Source organism: Aethalodelphis obliquidens, unplaced genomic scaffold, assembly GCF_003676395.1.
Source record: "Aethalodelphis obliquidens isolate GAN/ISIS:26980383/991018 unplaced genomic scaffold, ASM367639v1 scaffold15, whole genome shotgun sequence".
Taxonomy (NCBI): Eukaryota; Metazoa; Chordata; class Mammalia; order Artiodactyla; family Delphinidae; genus Aethalodelphis; species Aethalodelphis obliquidens.
The window spans coordinates 14,702,650-14,720,670 of NW_020837959.1; the positions used below are offsets into that span (position 1 = coordinate 14,702,650).

The following is an 18,021-nucleotide window of genomic DNA, read 5'->3' on the forward strand; positions in this document are numbered from 1 at the left end:
CCCAAAAGAATTGAGAAGGGAATGTTACAGAGATATCTGTACATGCATGTTCATACCAGGATTATTCACATCAGCAAAGAGGTGGAAGCACCCCATGGTCCATTGACAGATGGATGGATAAACAGATGTGGTATGTATACAACGGAACGTTATTTGGCCTTAAAAAGAAAGCAGATTCTGACACATGCTACAGCACCTTGATGACATTATGCTCAGTGAAATGAGCTATTCACAAAGGACAAATGCTACTTACATGAAGTACATACAGTGGTCAGTTCATGGGGACAAGAGGTAGAATGGTGGTTGCCAGGAGCTGCCAGGACAGGAGAGTGGGGGGAGTGGGGAGTTGTGGGTTTTTTGTTTGTTATTCTATTTTTTAACATCTTTATTGGAGGAGTTGTGGTTTAATGGGTACAGAGTTTCAGGTTTGCAAGATGAAAGGAGTTCTGTAGCTGGATGGTGGTGATGGCTTCAACAATGTGAAGGTATTTAATACCACTGAACTGTACACTGAAAAATGGTTAAAGTGGTAAATTTTATATGTATTTTACTGCAGTAAAAGAATTATATAATGATATATATGTTTTATTATATATCATTTATTATGTATATAACGGTTTCCCTTTTAGAAAAAATGGAAAGAAATTTTCAGCATGTAGAATCCCTGCATTTGAAGATTCCCTCTGGCTGTTAGATTGGTGGCTTAGTGATAAATGTAGAAAATAAATGATTTTAGATTCCCAACTTTTAAATTTTGATTGTACCCATCTCTGAAATGGGCCAAATTCGATTAGTTTGCAGAAATAATGAGCATGTCTGTAAAGTGCTTTTATGTTCTTGGATGAAAGGAATGTGAAACGTGCCCTGCATTACTTCTAATGCTTCTTAATAAGAAAAGTTGTATGCTTGTGTACATAAAAGAACTCTGTAAATAAAGAAATAACATTAGATGATTCTTGGCTCTGCTGGTAATGTTTTGGAAGCACATCTGAGCAAAGACTATAAACATACCTTGACATCACCAGGTTTTGGTTCTGTTCCATCGGTTTCCACCCTACTTTTCTGAGTATGCTCTATGTATACACTCCAGAGAGTGTGCTTACAAAACAGTGCTAAGCTTTGTGTCCATGTAGGTAAACATCACCAACCATTGTAAACACAGAACCCTTTTTTTTTCCACTTTATATCCCTTTGTCTCTGAGGTGCAATGCTAGTTGATTAAAGAGAGAGTGTTTGTGTAACGGGTCCCAGGAAATCATTCGGGAGGCAGCCAGGGACAGAATGTTTAAGAGTGTAGACTGAGTGTCAACATGACCCACATTTTTATTCCTGCTTTGCCTCATACGAACGTGGGGACTTGATGTAGTCACTCGGCTTCCGAGTTTCAGTGTCCTCGCCCTTAAACTAGGTCTAGGAATTAATGTCACATGGATTTGTTGTGAAGATGTGACTGGATGAGAAAGTATTTGTGGGCCATACCTGGGTTTTGGGAACGCTCAGTCAATGGTAACTATAAATATTCTGAAGGACTGTGGCAGTGGCCTTTTAGGTATTATTTCTATAAGATGTAACACATTATGGAAAGGCTTTGTTCTTTTCTGTTTAATGTTTTTGTTCTTTAATTTCTGTTTATGTTTTTGCAGTCCTTGGTGATTTTCGTTACATTTATTTACTGCTTATAACATAAACCATGTTATTTATATACATTTAAAGAGTGAAGCAAAAGAAAAAAAATCAACACAGTAGCAGTTTTAGGGGAAAAGCACAGCCGCGAAAAACCTACATAATGTGTTTTTTCCAAGGAATAAGAGGAAAGAATATTACTTTCTTGTTTCTTTTGATTTCTGGCTTCCCTCCCACCAGGTTCTTTCCTGACTACCACTCTCTACCCCACTCATACTTTCCAGTCCTCCACCAAGACCTCCGGCATTTTTTCTCAGTCCTCCCCACGTTCTTGACTGTTTTCTTCCTCTCCTTGAGGACAGGGCCTGTGTCTCTCATTTCTGCTGCTCTAGTGCTTGTTGCAGGCCTTGACAAGTTGCACAAGTTTTAATAAGAATTCCTAACATTTGTGGAATCCTTAACACGTTTTAGCCTCTTTCTCTACTATCTCCCACTTAGTCCTCACAATTTTCTAGTTATCCTCATCTGACAGATTTAAAAACTGAGGCACTGAGCTTAACCCACTTATCAAGTAAGCGGCAGAGTCTGTATTCAAATTTATTTTAGGGAGTTTCTCAACTCCAGACCCTGAGCAGCTAACCACTCTGCTGGCGACTTCAACATGCTGTTGACTGCAGTCACAGTAGAGCTGCTTCGTATCATGATTTCATGCACACACACACACACACACACAGGGGAATAAAAATTTCAAAAAGTATTATTTCTCTTGTGCTCTGCACTCTAATATTTTCTATTATATCCCTTCTATTCTAGTTAATATGAATGATACAATGATGGTCACAAGGCACACAGTGGACTTCCTGATCCATTGGGTGCACCTGCAGTTTGACAAACACCACCCCTCGCTGTCCCCCTGTTGGGCTGGGCTCCTGGTCATTGTTAGCACTACGCCAGGCGCTTCACTGTCGTTCCAGATTCTCACAGGAGCCCCGCAGCGTTATCCCCATTTTACAGGAAGGGAACTGAGTCTTGGGAAGATTAATAACTTACCCTGAGTCTAATTGCTAATAAGCAGTAGAATCAGAACTGTCTGACTGCAAATACATATATGTATATTTCAATATGTTTCTTGTACTGAATGATGTTTTCATTTGAGATTTTACCCATTTTTTTACTAGCACCCCACTAAAAAGGATTCCCAAAACCATCACAAAAGTTAACAAGTGCAGAATAGAGCTGAAAGATACTTCTCCTTGTGCTATGTCCCGCTTTTGGACAGTATCAATTTAGAAACACATTTATTCATTTATATGTCATGGGGTAATATGTGTCAGGAGACGATACTCTAAACCTTAACTGCAAAAAGCTTGCATCCCTTTTCTCCTAAAATGCATAGGAAGAAGTGTTGCTTATGTCTGAACACCGTAATTTAGGGAACGTTAGAAACTGCCATCAGATTCTGCAGATTCAGGGAGCCCAGGGAGCCCAGTCCTGCTTCTTTGAGTTGTTCCGCTGTGGTGGGCCAGGACCACATCCTCTCCCCTGGCTCCCTGCTCTCTGTGATCCTGGGTGCGGCAGCGGGCTTCTGGGGTGATCTCTCTCTCCCAGGCTCATCCCCATTACTGTTGACCTCACTGTGAACAGGTTAGAATTGGAGGAGATGTGATAGTACCAAGACCTGCATAGGAATCACAGGCAGGGGAGTGGTGACATAGACAATCAATCCTTGCCTCCTGGATGGAACTTTCAAAAACAAATACTATACTCTTAATAAGGCACTCCTCAATCCGTGTTCACAGTTTCAGGAATAAGCAAAAAATGAAAGCACTTCCGAAATAATTTCCTTAAACAGAACAGGTAGCGGAAATGTACATGGCATTTGTGCTCACGACATGAAGTAGTTAAATTTATTGGAGAGGACAAGATGAGATTATATTCGGGGAGCAGATTGCTTCTCTGAAAGGATCTGGAAAAATGGACTTCAAAACCTCTTTGGACGATCTCTACACCTAGAGCCCTTTATCCTATTGGGGCAAAGAAAATGTTTTCAGTTGAAGAGGGCTTCCATGCAAATTCAGTATTTATGATCGCAGCCCAAGGGTTGGCACAGATCAGCAGCCATCATCGTTATCATGATTAAACAGATTCATGTTTTATATTTAAAAGTTTTCTTTTCTCAATCAAGTCAACAGCTAGGTATTTTTTAATACAGTCCAGTCTGCTTTTTTGGTATTTCTGTTCCCTGAGCTTTCTTCAATAGGTTGAAGATCGTGAACCAGAGCTGTCTCTCAGACTTCTTGCTGATTACCTGGTTTTCTTTCCCTTTTTTTCTTGTTGAGAACAAAACTGAAAGAGAGAAGAGGTGGCTATGCTGTTACTAGTAAAGAAATACAACTGGATTCTAGCCTAATGCAGTCGGCCCTTTGTCTCTGACACTGAAGTCTTCATTAAATCCCTTGGAACTGCTCCCTGGAGCCCCTGAAAGAGGACTTTACAGGACTTAAATTCTCTTTCCTTTGTTGGAGAACAATGTCCTTTTCTCCTGAATGTGGATGATGATCAGTTCATTCAGAGGCTACAGGATTTAGGGGGGAAAAAAAAAAAGGAACCAAAATGTAAAGTGACTTCAGGTGATTCTCTTATCCTTGAAACAGGGAGATGAGCTTCCCCTTAAGAAGAGTCCTCAGATGAGAAATGAGAACATAGCTTTAGGACTGGAGGAAACAGCAGCAGTAGCTACTTCTTTTTTTTTTTTTTCTTTTAAATCAAAGTATGGTTGATTTACAGTGTTGCATTAGTTTCAGGTGTACAGCAAAGCATACATTCAGTTTTACGTATATATATTTAGCAGGAGCTACTCTACATATACTTCAGTAGAGGACAGTTTCCTGGTTTGGGACTGAAATGATTAGGGGAAGGATTGTGCTTTATCCTCCCATGTTTGTAACCACTTGTACAGTTTTTGTCTTGGTCCCAGGGCATTTTAACCCTCTGAAGGTTAGTGAGTAGGATTTCTCCGTAAGATAATGAGAGGCTCGTCTTCCAGCGGCGTATACAAAAGGTCCGGTAAGACTGCAGTTTTCAGTCTTACAGATGTGTCGAGGGATTATCAATTTACTATATTAAATACTCTGATTCAGAGTGGCCAATTTGGGGTTACACGCCTAATATGAACTCGTGTTATGTTAGTAACAAGGAAAAAATTACTACTGAATATGGCACAAAGGGTTACATGTAAAAAGTATCAACTTTAAACCTTGATGAAAAACAGGTTTGAAACTAATGCTTCATTTAAAATACTACGTTAAACAAGAGCATGTGTTTTTGAGTGTACTGTGCCACCTCTTATTAAGTGAGGTTTAGTTGTGTCCTTTCAGAAAAAAATATTCTTAGGCTAATAAATTTAGTGTATATTTACATGAAGTTTGTATATCCTGCCATAAATCTCTACACTGAAGTGTTCTGCATGCAAACATTTTTACAACACTTACTCATACAATTAGTTTATTAACTTCATTGCTTCGAGGTGGGTACTTTAAATAGTAGTATCTATCAGAAATGATCATTAATTTGACCCTTATCTGCCCTTGCAGTATGTGTCTACAGTGAGCATTTTATTACCTTTTGTAGATAATATAATGTTTTCTCATTTGGCAAGTGGATGAAAGAAGAATGAGTAGAAACCAAAATGAACGCCATGCATAAAACACACTGACATATTACAACAGACCTTGTTCACAAATCGCCTGCTGGCTTTAAAGAAAAGTGTCGCTTCAATCAGTTAATGTTTTAGTAAATCATCCTTTTCATTCAACAAGTTTTGATTGAAATTTTACGGATTTTGAAATATATATTGGGCATGTCCTAACAAAGAGAAATATTCTTGTATAGAAAACAATTTTCTTCCATCTAGTGCTGCTAAATAAAGAAGTGAAATTTCCAAATATATCCTTTTAGACTGACAGTACAGACTTAAGTGGGCGCCCCCTCGGCCCTTAAGGCCTACAGAGTGTCTGAGGACTCTGTTTAAAGGTTAGCGTCATCCAAGTTCAGGCGTTGGTCAGGGGTTCAGAAATGAGGGACTCCTCTTCTGCACAGAATCCCGTTTTAGTCCCCTAGTCTTTGGAGAGACTCATGCCCTTCAAAGAGTTTCCTAAAGAGAAGAAGGTGAGGGAAGTGACAATAGAGAGAGGCCCTGATTATGAAATAGGTGATTGAACTTTATTTATTTTTAAATTTATTTTATTTATTTTATTTTTGGCTGTGTTGGGTTTTGGTTGCTGCGCACGGACTTTCTCTAGTTGGGGCGAGCGGGGGCTACTCTTCGTTGTGGTGCGCAGGCTTCTCATTGCGGTGGCTTCTCTTGTTGTGGAGCACAGGCTCTAGGTGCTCGGGCTTCAGTAGTTGTGGCTTGCGGGCTCTACAGTTGCAGGCTCAGTAGTCGTGGCGCATGGCGCACGGGCTTAGTTGCTCTGCGGCATGTGGGATCTTCCCGGACCAGGGATCAAACCTGTGTCGCCTGCATTGGCAGGCGGATTCTTAACCACTGCACCACCAGGGAAGCCTGTGATTAAACTTTAAATGAGGTCCCCGTGACTGCTCTCCTGAACCTCCAAAACCGCACTTCACAAACGTGCTAGTACCGTGAGCCCTTTGATTGTTCAAGGAAGGAAGAAAGGTCTGTCTTTTAAAAAGAGGGCAATTTATTTTACAGATTAGCTTAAGTGATGACTCTGGAGTGTACTAAGAAAACCAGGTAGGCACTTCATCAGAAACTCAGACCTCTTACCGCATGTGAATTTGGTCTATGAGAAGAACCTGAAGGAAAAAATGTTCAGGTTGTACAAGCCCTGTTGGCCAAAGAAATGGTCCCATTGTTACTACAAGCAGATACCCTGTCTCACTTCTCCCAGTTGGGCTCAATCCAATTAATTCCTAAACCTGGCCTCTTTCAGCCCCTTTATCTCCTCAAACACCAGTCCTTGAAGAGTCCCTCATTTGGGGCCTCAGAGTAGCATCCTGCCCATGGTTTAGAGCCTTAAGTGGTGAATGTGGAGAAGAGTCAAGGGAGAGGGTGGCATACTGGGGACCGGCCTCCCCTCTTCTGGCCACATCGTTAGTGTAAACCTCATGGTCACAGATAAAAGAAGAAAAATCGCCTGGCTTATTAGAATCTTAGAGTTGATAATTACAAAGAATAAAAAACTTTTTTTATAAAACTCTGAAGTAGAATGATAGTAATTCCCCTGATGAGGAACTTGGGTCTTGGGTTTTTCAGTTCACTTCAGTAATCATTTTGAAACATCGTATGACCAGTGATTTCAGTGCTTTTGGAGTGTATCAGCCACTTGATCAACCTTGTGCAAAGAAAGCTGCCTTTCTAATGTCTTCAGTTTTGGATTTTGCTTAGGCATGCATCTTTTCCGTGGCACACCCTGTGTTTTCACGCATTTCTCTCTCACCAGACTTAAAACTAAGACAATAGGGAAAGAACGGACTGGAGGCTCTCTGAGTGTCATTCTTCTTGGCTAGGGAGAAGAAATGTCTGTCTTCTTTCTTCTCAGGCTTCTGTGAAGTGAGGAGGAATAGTCCAGCCCCAAGACCATTGGGCTCTTCTCTGTTGCCAATGATCTTGTGCCCTGGCTTACTAGAGCCTTCCAGAAGAAAACTTAAATGGCCTACATGAGTTTACATACAAGATTCTCTCTTGAAACCCAGCAAGAGGCGTATATTTGCAGAGTAATTTCCTTGTGGTTCCTCCTGAAGCAGATGAATAGGAAGAGCTATTTAAATCAAAATAGTTTCATTATGACACAGGTCACAGTGGGTTTCAGGTCCTCCTGGCCTTGCAGTTAATAGTGAGGTTCTGTGAGCACGTAATCCTGATGCACTGGTGAGAGAACATGGGGATCAGCTGATGCCGAATCAGAGGCCAAATCCTCATGAACCAGAGGTGCCACGGGCCCCAGTAGCTGACATTCTCTTTGCACATATGGAGATGTTCCATTCACACATGTGGAGAGATTCCCTATCCCTGAAGGCTGTTTTAGGAATGAAGAAAATATTCCAGTTCAAACGTGCAAATATTTAGCAATTCTGCTTTGAGCCACAAACTTCAACTAATCATGCTCTTGGCATTTTCCAGTATCCTACCAGGATTGGCAGTTAACTTATATAGCTCTTGATGTAACCTTCCTCAAATAATTATATCCTCTTTCCTTTTCGTTTGTTTCTGTTTAAGTAGCTATTACCAGGAAGGCATTTTTTAAAAAAACTCAAACCTTTCTTTCTCTTCTTCCGTTTCTTCTTCGGGTGATACACTTCAACACTTTCTTCTGTTATTAGTGTTCAGTGGTCTGGAAGATATTTTGGAGCACATTTTATAAAATGGAAAGTTAATAGAGATAAAATTTTGTAAACAGGCATTTGCAACCTTGTTACTAAGATTATAGTGAATTTTTCTTTTGTATTTTAATTATTTTCTGTAAGCATTCGTGTAAAATGAAAATAAGTTACAGTAATAACATTCCCTATTTTGTGGCATTTAGGAACCTGTTTTATTCACTGGAACAATGAGGAAAAATCTGGATCCCTTTAATGAGCATACGGATGAGGAACTGTGGAATGCCTTAGAAGAGGTAATTTATAAAATGTAATTAATTTGTTAACATCAGTATATATGGATGGGCATTTATAGCATTGCAGGTAATTAAGGGGAGCTTATAGTTTTAACTGACTTTGTTTACCTCCTAGGAGAATACTGGTGACGTGGTGCAGTTACAATGTGTGTACTGATGATGATGATGAAAACCGACAACACAATGCGTCATGCTTTTTAGCTTTTGCCCTAGAACCCAAAGCAACTAGAGAGATTATTTTGTCCTTAGCAGAGCACTAAACTAGAAGTTAAAATTATGGGTTTTAATTCTAATAGTGACCTAGTGAATTAATCACCCTAATTACCCTGCAACATTCATCTTATTCCTCTGGTCTTAGGGAACATCTACTAAGTGGATACAATGATAGTTTTTCATTATTAACTGAAAGATAATTGAAATCATACTATAATAACATGCTGTGAAGTTTTAGAAAAAAAATTGTGTAAAGGTGAATTCTACATTTGGAATGTGATAATGATTATTAATTGGCAATCATGTCATTTTAATGCGGCAGCATGAATGCAGGTAACAGAACGCTGGCCCTTTCGCTCAGTTTTTATATGGATACGTTCATTTCTAGAGGATTTTCTCTCATTTGTGTAGTGTTTCACTTTGGACCACTTCTTTGAATTTCCTTACTCTTGCATGAAAAGGATTTTGAATGATAGGGTGCTGATGGTTTGTATATTTTAATACTAATTATTCTGTGCATGTGCCCTCGTTCTGAAAATTGATTCTCAGCTACTGATGGCAGAAACTACATCTAGGCTTCTAAACCATACACGGGTTTTTAATTCCTCATACAACCTAGCGCAGTGTTTTGCTTTTAGAAAGTAAACACTTAATAAACAGTTACTGAATATTTGCTTGATCTCTTCAGAGAAGTGTGGCTTGTTTATTTTTTTAAAAATTGCATTTTTATTGTTGTTGTTTTTGTGTAAATCCCAGTGGCCAATTGCTCACATTGTTGTTGTTTTGAATTTGTACGTTTTGTCACTTAGTGTCACCTCTCCAAGGTTAGCTGTGAAATCTGCAGTTTACGTGGATGAGCTTGGACTCTGAGCGAGCTGATTCGGCCCTACAGTTTTTCCTGCCAGTAATTCTGGTTTCTGAAGGCAGATTATCTTTGGCAGTTAAAAGTTTTTTGTTTTTTTTTTTTTAAATCTTGTAGTACAGTTTAATCTTATAACAATCCACTGCTTTAAACACCATCTATACCCATAGTCTGGGGGAAACAAAACTTTATGTTGTGTCCTGTTTTTCATGAGTTTTCATTCACTATGAAACATTAATGAAATTGAAGCAAACACCCTTGACTGGTCTAGCAGTATGGTGTTCAACTTGGGAAAGAAGCATCCCCCAATAGGCTCAAGGTTTACTGTGGTACAGTTTGTCATAGTTTGAATTTTTTTTTTTTTTTTAAACCTTTAGACCTTCCAGCATGGTAAAGTGCTGATGAGATTATGTCTCTAGAAAACTATACTTCCCACAATAATTTAAAAAAATGTTTTTTCCCTGTAGTGTACTGACTCCTATCAGCCCTAAAGATCCTGTTTAGATCACATTGGGAGAAATAGCTTTATTTTTTGAGAGACTTCCTTAACTAATCCCGAGGTGGGGTTTCTGGTGGCTGTCATGTGGCGGTGATGGGGGACAATGAGATCTTTCTCTCCTGAGTTGACTCTACCACCTTTCTCAGTGAACGCTACTTGGAAGGAGCTCTTCCCATCACCTGGCTGTGCATGTAAGATACCTAAGAAGTCCTGAGGACTTCAAAGCTCTAACGTCTAAAAGGCTTGTCTCCTTCATTAGTAGTTCATTTAGGAAAATGTCATTCTTCTTTCTGTATCCACAGGTACAACTTAAAGAAGCCATCGAAGATCTTCCTGGTAAAATGGATACTGAATTAGCAGAATCAGGATCGAACTTTAGTGTTGGACAGAGACAGTTGGTGTGCCTAGCCAGGGCTATTCTCAGGAAAAATCGTATACTGATTATTGATGAAGCCACAGCAAATGTGGATCCAAGGTATGGAGTTGAGGTCCATGAAACTTGGAATCTGAATTTTAAATGTGGTAAATGGAAAACATTTAATGTCGCTGAGAAATGTTCTAAGCGTTCTGTTTTCCCCACAGATATCTCTTGATAACATTAATTGCAGAAAACAAAGGAAGAAATCAAAACCTGTTATGTGGTGTTAATGTTACTAGGCATCCTAAGAGAGCTAGATTCCTAAATCCAGCTTCTGATAGTTTCAAGTCATTTCAAGGGAAGACTATCTTACATTGTTTTATGAAAAATCTTCTAAGGAGACTTTTTATACTCAGTTTTTGAAGAACAATATTATGTCTTAAAGTATTGATTTTTTAAAACATTATAAAAATATGTGATTTTTTTTTTTTAAGTCTTAAGTCTGCTATTTCTGTCTTTACTGAACTAAATTCAACTTCTTTGTTTCCAGAACTGATGAGTTAATACAAAAAAAAATCCGTGAGAAATTTGCCCAGTGCACTGTGCTAACCATTGCACACAGATTGAACACCATTATTGACAGCGACAGGATAATGGTAAGACCCTCACCTGTGGAATATCAGTCATTCCCATTTATGTTCAGTTTTGTCAATGTATCCTTCCATAGAAAACGTGATAGGAACCTCCAATAAGTTAATTTTCTCTTAAGTTTTCCTCTCATTCCTGACAGTAACTCAAGTACTTACCTACACTTTCAGAATATGCTATTAAATAATATATCCAGTAATTTCATATTTTCATATTAAAAGTTTATTTGAAATGTTATTTTTCATTAAGATGGCCAACCACGAAAATACTCCAAATCCAAGACCCAGCTTCATATTTTAGTGTTCTAGAACACAGTCATTTTTCCTTTGTCAGTTATTTTTTCAGATTTTTAGATTCCCTTAATCAAAAAATTAGCCTTTCATTTAGACTGCCAAGAGGTTGTTGGGTAAGGTTGCAGAATTTCTCAGCTGTTGGGACTTTCACAAGATTTCCTGTCAGAGGGGAGTCTGTGAGAAGAAAGGCCTAGTGAGAAAAAGAAAGTATTTCAACAGAACGGATTTAATTTAGGAAATTTTACTACATAGGAATTGGAGGCATGGGAAAATGAAAGTGAACACTGTGTAAGTAATGTTAGGAAGCAGCTATCTAGGGCAGATCTGCAGACCTAAGTAGCAAGTCTCTTTCACAATAGGTCTGGGCACTGCACACACAGCCGACTCCAGGCTTTGGTCTCTGTGTATTTGTCTCCTATCTTCCTTCCAGATTTGATTGGCTCTGTCTTTCTTAGTAACTTAATGTTTATTTATTTCGCTGTATTTCCTTCCTTCCTCCCTCTTTTACTTTTCTCTCTCTTTGTCCTTTCCCTCTCTTGCTTGTTGAGTGTCAATATATCTTAGGGTGTGGCTTTATAAAATGATAAGATAATCATCCCTCAAAGGAAAAACCTTTGACTGCAAATAAGCCCAAAAGAATGCAAGTTATTTGGCAGGCTAACCCCCAGCCTGTGGCAATGAGCTGGTTCTACTCATCTTACAGATGATAACTGTTGTCACAAGGTACCACCATATCCAGTGATGCTGATTAGTGATGAAGTAAATAGATAAAGAAAAGCCTGCACAAGTCCTAAGAGGCAACAGATGCAGTTAACTAGTGATTTTGATGGTCCGTACTAAGATAGTAATATACAATCAGTAATGCCCAAAGTCCCTTGTGTCCATTGATAATGGAGGTGTCCCTTTTGACTTCTTGGGCAGTTTCTGGAATGTCACCTCCCACCCTACTTCATGTGCATTGTCAGGTGGGATCCTCAGTGGGGGAACTGACCAGTCTGTCAGCACTGAAGCAGCGCCGTTAGCCTCACTCCCCCGAGCTGGACGTGCACAGGAGTGAGCTCTGGGGAGGCAGACGACAGGAGTGGGGCATCCCCAACCAAAGGGATGCTCTGGGCTCCAAGCAGTGTGTCTGGTCATCTGGACTAGCACATCACAGTAGGAAGCAGGCCCCACCAGCAGTCTTCTGTGCGGGACCAGGTGACATTCCAAGATTGCAGGACAGTGACACTTAGAAACCAGGAACGTTGTTTAGCGTGGATCAGCCTTAGTCCCTCATTTTGTGTTCTTGAATGCCAACCGGAAAAGTATCCTTTTATTTCTGTTCTTTACTTTTCGATTTGTTGGTCTCGTGTCTCAGCATTGTATTTTCCAGACCGTCCCTCAAAGCACCTTTCTTCCACAAGAAATGAATGATGCTGTGTAGTTTACCTATTTCAAGCCCTTTGTCAGTATTTCGAGGCAGCAGCAGAATGGTGGCTTGATCTCCATCCAGGGGATCCACTGAATTTAATCATCACTCCTAAATGTAACCTGGAGATCAATTTTTGGTTTTTGATATTACAGCATTTATGGTAGCTGGTTTCTTTTATTGTCTAATTATTAGAAATACTGTCACCGTGGAATATAAGATGGGTTAAAGAAACAGTGAGAAGGGACAGAATTTGCAGACATGTCAGCTGGTCACTCCTAAATCTTATCCATCAGCACTTGATCCACAGGTGTGAACATCTGTATCACCTTAGCCAATCAGCTTTGTTGCCGTTATCAAAATATGTCCATTCGTTTAATGCTTTATGTACCAGTATATTCTGGTAAATTTCTAGAGTCTCAAATTTTTCTCTCAGTTTTTCTGAACAAATCCTTACCATGGTTTTACAAAGTGGTTTACAGCTCAGCCCCTCCCCACCTTTCTAGTTTTGTCTCACTGCGCTCTTTCCTTTAGAGCTAAAACCACACTGATGGTCTTTCAGTTCTCCAAATGCGTTTTTCGCTCTCTCTTATAGTTTTGCCCTCTCTTTTAATATTGGTGGCTTAGACTAAGGTGCTAGCAGTGGAAATGGTGAGATGGTTGGATTTGTGGTAGACGAAAAAACGGAGCCAAGTGAACTGTGTGATGGATCGAACGTGGGATCCGAGGGAAGAGAGAGGAGTCGATGCTGGTTTCTGGCCTGATCATCTGAGTGAATGGGGAAGAAGGAGTCCATTGGGAGAAGGGAAGTGCAAGGGTTCTCATCGGAACCTGTCACCTTCTTGATGACCAACATTGTTTTCTGTGGTGGACTTTGCCCTTCACCGTGGAGCTGCCCTTCGCACGCCTGTGTTGGGAGACCTTCAGTTTAGGGCTCCCTGGTCAGGGTCGTCGGTGATGTTACAGGGAGGTCCCACCAGGAAATGTAAACATGGCCACTTGTTTACATCTTGGTCCAAGCTGGTTGCGCGGTTGCTGACTCCTTAGACCTCAGGGGACCCAAGAGACGTGCATCCCCTAGCTTCAGAGCTGGGGAATTGTCCTCTGTGGTCCCATCCACCCTAGGCGTAAACCTTTTATGTTGTTCTGGAGCTCCTGATTACCAGTTGGCTTTCACTTTTGCAAAAATCTCATAAATGATGTTCTTTCCCACACCTTTGATTTTTGTGGCAATTTTTTTTTTTGCTTGCTTGATTTAGAAATATGGGCATACCTTGTTTAATTGTGCTTCTCAGATGTTGCATTTTTTACAACATCTGTGAAGCACATGGTCTGTGGCAACCCTAAGGCAAGAAAGTCTATCGGCGCCATTTTTCCAACACATGTGCTCACTCCATGTCTCTGTGTCACATTTTGGTAATTCTCAGCACTATTTCACATTCACTATTTTCACTGTCATTACATTTGTTTTGGTGATCTGTGATCAGTGATCTCTGGTGTTAACTACTACGCCTTGCTGAAGGCTCAGATGATGGTTAGCGTTTTTTAGCAATAAAGCATTTTTAAATGAAGGTGTGTATACTGTTTTCTCGGTCATAATGCTATTGTACACTTGATAGGCTACCATGTAGTGTAAACATAACTTCTGTATGCCCTGGGAAACCAGAAAATTATGTGAACCAATTTATTGTGATATTCATATCTTTGTGGTGTTCAGGAACGGAACCCCCAAAATCTGCGAGGGATGCCTCTTCCTGTTTGCTTTTCAGAAAGCCAGTGATTGTCTGTTCCTAGAGCTTTAAGGGCATAAAGGCAAGTCAATCTGCTGCATATCCTGATGTTCCAGAGGGTGGGCGGCCAGCCTTGGGGGAGCGGCTGGGGAAGTGACAGATGCTAATGAAGGGCCTAACCAACAGAGTTATCACCATAAAGTCACGTCATTACAAGTGCTTAAGGTGTAATAATTACATTTTGTTGCACTGGTGAATACTTCTGCACAAAGTCGGATGGATATGGTTTTGTTTACTGTAAGTAAATTAAGCAAAAGGCTTGTTGGGAAACAACTGTGACCTAATTAATAGCTGTGTTTATGTGTTGGCTCTCCAAATGGATTTACCCAGTTTGGGTTCATTAAGCACCATTAATGTGTCAGGCTAAAAATTCTATTTTGCAAAGATGTTCTCTCAAGTTTAAGTTTATTCAACATGATGGAGTCATAATGACAGCTAATGGAATCTTCCTTACTTTCTCTGTTGCCACAAAACAGTGGAGCAAGACAGACAAATCAGAAATCCTCTTCCTCCTAAGACTCAACAACTATCTCTACATGAAAGGCTTCTTCCTGTAGTTTTTAGGATTAGCTGGTTGCTTGTGACCTGTTTTCTCTTCAGCCAGTAGCACAGCTTTTCCCTCCAGTCCCTGCACACTCCAGTCTTCATATCACTGTGGATTCTACCCAGAAGTGTGAGCAAAGGAAGCATGTGAAAATCTGCAATTGCTCGAACAGTATTGTTGCCTGTGTTCAACATTTTCACTGTCTGCAGTTAGAGAATTCTTTGGAAATGGTTGATGAAGAACCAACACCAGGGCCAGGAAACTTGGATTCCACCTCTTCTGTTTATAGACAGTCTTACGGTTTAATATTCTTTGCCTTTCTTCCTCAACTCAGACCACTTTTTAGTAATGTTTTCCCAGATGAATGAAAACCAGAAACTATTTATCACCCCCGACAAAAAAAATTTGAAAACTGTCCTTATGCGTAGTTATTACGTTGCTTATGCTGATAAGGGTCAAAATAGATCTTTCTGCCATTTACATTGTTGATCCTATTGTTTTTTGAGAGTGTTAATGTTTTTCTGCCTTTGCCTTTCTTAGATATTAGTCAATCCTGAGAACTACTCATCTCAGTGGAATCATGTATTTTAGACAATATGAAAGGAAATGAAAAGATTTGCTATTCATTCAAATTTTAGTAAATAAACTAGAAAGTTGGACAAGGACAAAATATTAACAATACTTCCCCTAAAAAATATATAAAGTCTTTATAGTCAGAGAACTCATTTCCACCAACTCTGAAGTGGTGGTTTTTAAAAGTTGTTGCTTTTGAAGAATGGAAAATTCTTTGTTGTGTGAAGTAATTTGATATAATTATTTACTTTGTCTTTGGCATGAGAGAGACCTATGTTTTAAAATTGCATTTTTTTCTTCTTCACCATCAGGAGGAATGGTTATGCTCTATAATGCTACGCATAAGTAAAATTACACATTCAGGGCATCTAAATTGGCATGCCAAATTATACGACATTTTAGTAATTACGTGGATGTAACAGATTCAGTTATTCTTAAACTCTTTTGAGAGACCCGCTGTTAGCAGTGATTCTTAGCAGTAAAAGTTTAACAGGGAAATGGCCTTTATGAGAGTTAATAAATGTTTCCGATTGAATACCCTGGGACCAAATTAACTGTTAATACCTAGATGTGGAAGAACAACCTGTGTCCTGCTTAGAGTTTCATCGTATTCTCTTACGATACATTTACTCTAAATATGATCTAAATGAAGAACTAAGTACCACTTAACATCAAAACTGTTTTCCTAGGTATGTCATTTGGGCCAATTATTTCGGATTCTTTTTTTTCCCTCTGAAACCATTAACCAAAGCCACTAATAAGTAGAAAGGCAGAGTTAAGAGCCCTTTCCTCTTCCTTTCAGTTTCCAATTAGTGGACATATTAATGAGCAATAAAATGGGTGAAAGGAAGGCAGCTGAAGAAAGAACAAGAAGCAAGGAAAGATAATTTGTGGAAACAGATTCAGATCCTTGGTAATTCAGATTGGGCTGCCCCCGTGTGCTGTGCAGGCCGTGATCACTGGAATTTGGAGCTCAGTTTCTTAATTGCTTCTTTAGACTTATCCAAAGAGAAAATTGGATTTCTGGAGATTTTCTTCTGTGCAGAGCAATCCTGCTAAAGCTGTTTAGGTAGCCACTCTTATTGCCAGCTTTTCACTCTCAGGAGGATAAGCTACTACCAAAGCTAACTTCAAGAAGCACCTTAACCTCTCTGGCAAGAGATTCTATCCCCACTTAGCTGAAATATTCCAGGGCCCTAAGGAAATTCCGGAAGCATTTACTTTGTGTCCCCAAAATTGCTCAGATTCTGTGAAACCAACTCGGGAGTTCATTTGCTCTCCGCCATCAGTTTCTATGACATCACCCTAATTTTTTGCTAAATTGAGTTTGATTTCCTTGAATCAAGAAATTTCCCAGCTCTGTGTATCTGTATAAATAGCCCTCAAAGCTCAAGAGTCTGAGAGCTAAAAGCACTAACTAATGATAACAACCGCAAATGCCCTGGGCAGAATATAAAATGCCACGTACTGCTGCGTGCCCCTAATCATAGTCGAAAACTTTCATTTTCTTCCTATAACATTATAATAATAAAAGGTCGGGTGAGGCCTTTGTCTGCCTGGTAAAACAGGGTAATCAAACCATTTAAACACCAGCCAGGCCTACCACCCAAATAGATTCTATTCTCGCTGTCTTACCCCTTTCGGAAATATTATCTGAGTTATAATATGTTACTGCAAAACATTGTGTGCTAATGGGCTTCTTTCTGCTGATTAACAGGTTTTGGATTCAGGGAGACTGAAAGAATATGATGAGCCATATGTTTTGCTACAAAATAGAGACGGCCTATTTTACAAGATGGTGCAACAACTGGGCAAGGCCGAGGCCGCTGCCGTCACTGAAACAGCAAAACAGGTGAGCCCGCTGCAGGGAGTTGTAATTAAGGTTCGTCTCCAGGGTTCGCTCCTCAGGATCTGGCACCAGGGGTCTGGTAACAAGCACTCTGTGCCCTTTTCAATTATAAGCCTCCAGAGACAAAGCTTCATGACTGCACCTTAAGAGTACATTGCAGGGGGAGGACACGTCTGCTGAGAATCTGCAGAACTGGTGGGGGCAGGATGCAGGACGTGTGTGCGCCCACGTGTGCGCCCACGTGCGCACGAGAGAGAGATTTCGGATTGGAGCTTCCACATGTTTGGCCTCCGGGGTCAGATCTCACAGCACAGACGCTCGTTTTGCGGACGCTTCACATTCTTACAATTGGTGCTTAGCGTATTTATGATGCAAATGCTGTCAGGGAACATGCAGGAGGTTTGAGAGTTTGAGAAGAAGAATTGGAGTGGAATATTATGAATTGGGTCTAGAAAGATCTACCAGGGAAAGGTGTAAGTCTCTTCTGGCTTCTAACTGTAAAGAAAACTCCTACGTGATACTGTCACTTTCTCCCTAATTCTTCGTTGTTTAGAAGTAGGTCTGGTTGCCTCCCTATGCTTCCTCTTCTTTCTAGAAGATGAAATTGTCATCAGGATAAATTAAGAATTCACAGTAACCCTAACACTGTAGTCTGAATGGCGCTTGAAGGTTTACAAAGCGTTTTCACAGATGAGGTGTGTGGAAGCCCTAAGCACTGTACAT

The 18,021-nt window shown here is 40.0% G+C and overlaps 1 protein-coding gene across 3 annotated transcripts in view; it reads left to right on the plus strand.

Moving 5' to 3' along the window:
• The window catches only part of ABCC4 (ATP binding cassette subfamily C member 4 (PEL blood group)), a 213,616-nt gene that overhangs the window by 182,747 nt on the left and 12,848 nt on the right, over positions 1-18,021 (plus strand). For all 3 annotated transcript variants that reach the window (XM_027115989.1, XM_027115990.1, XM_027115991.1), the window contains 4 exons: positions 8,172-8,261; positions 10,138-10,310; positions 10,744-10,849; positions 17,167-17,301. In XM_027115989.1, the coding sequence (XP_026971790.1) occupies positions 8,172-8,261; positions 10,138-10,310; positions 10,744-10,849; positions 17,167-17,301 (504 nt within the window). The remainder of the gene's footprint in view (positions 1-8,171; positions 8,262-10,137; positions 10,311-10,743; positions 10,850-17,166; positions 17,302-18,021) is intronic.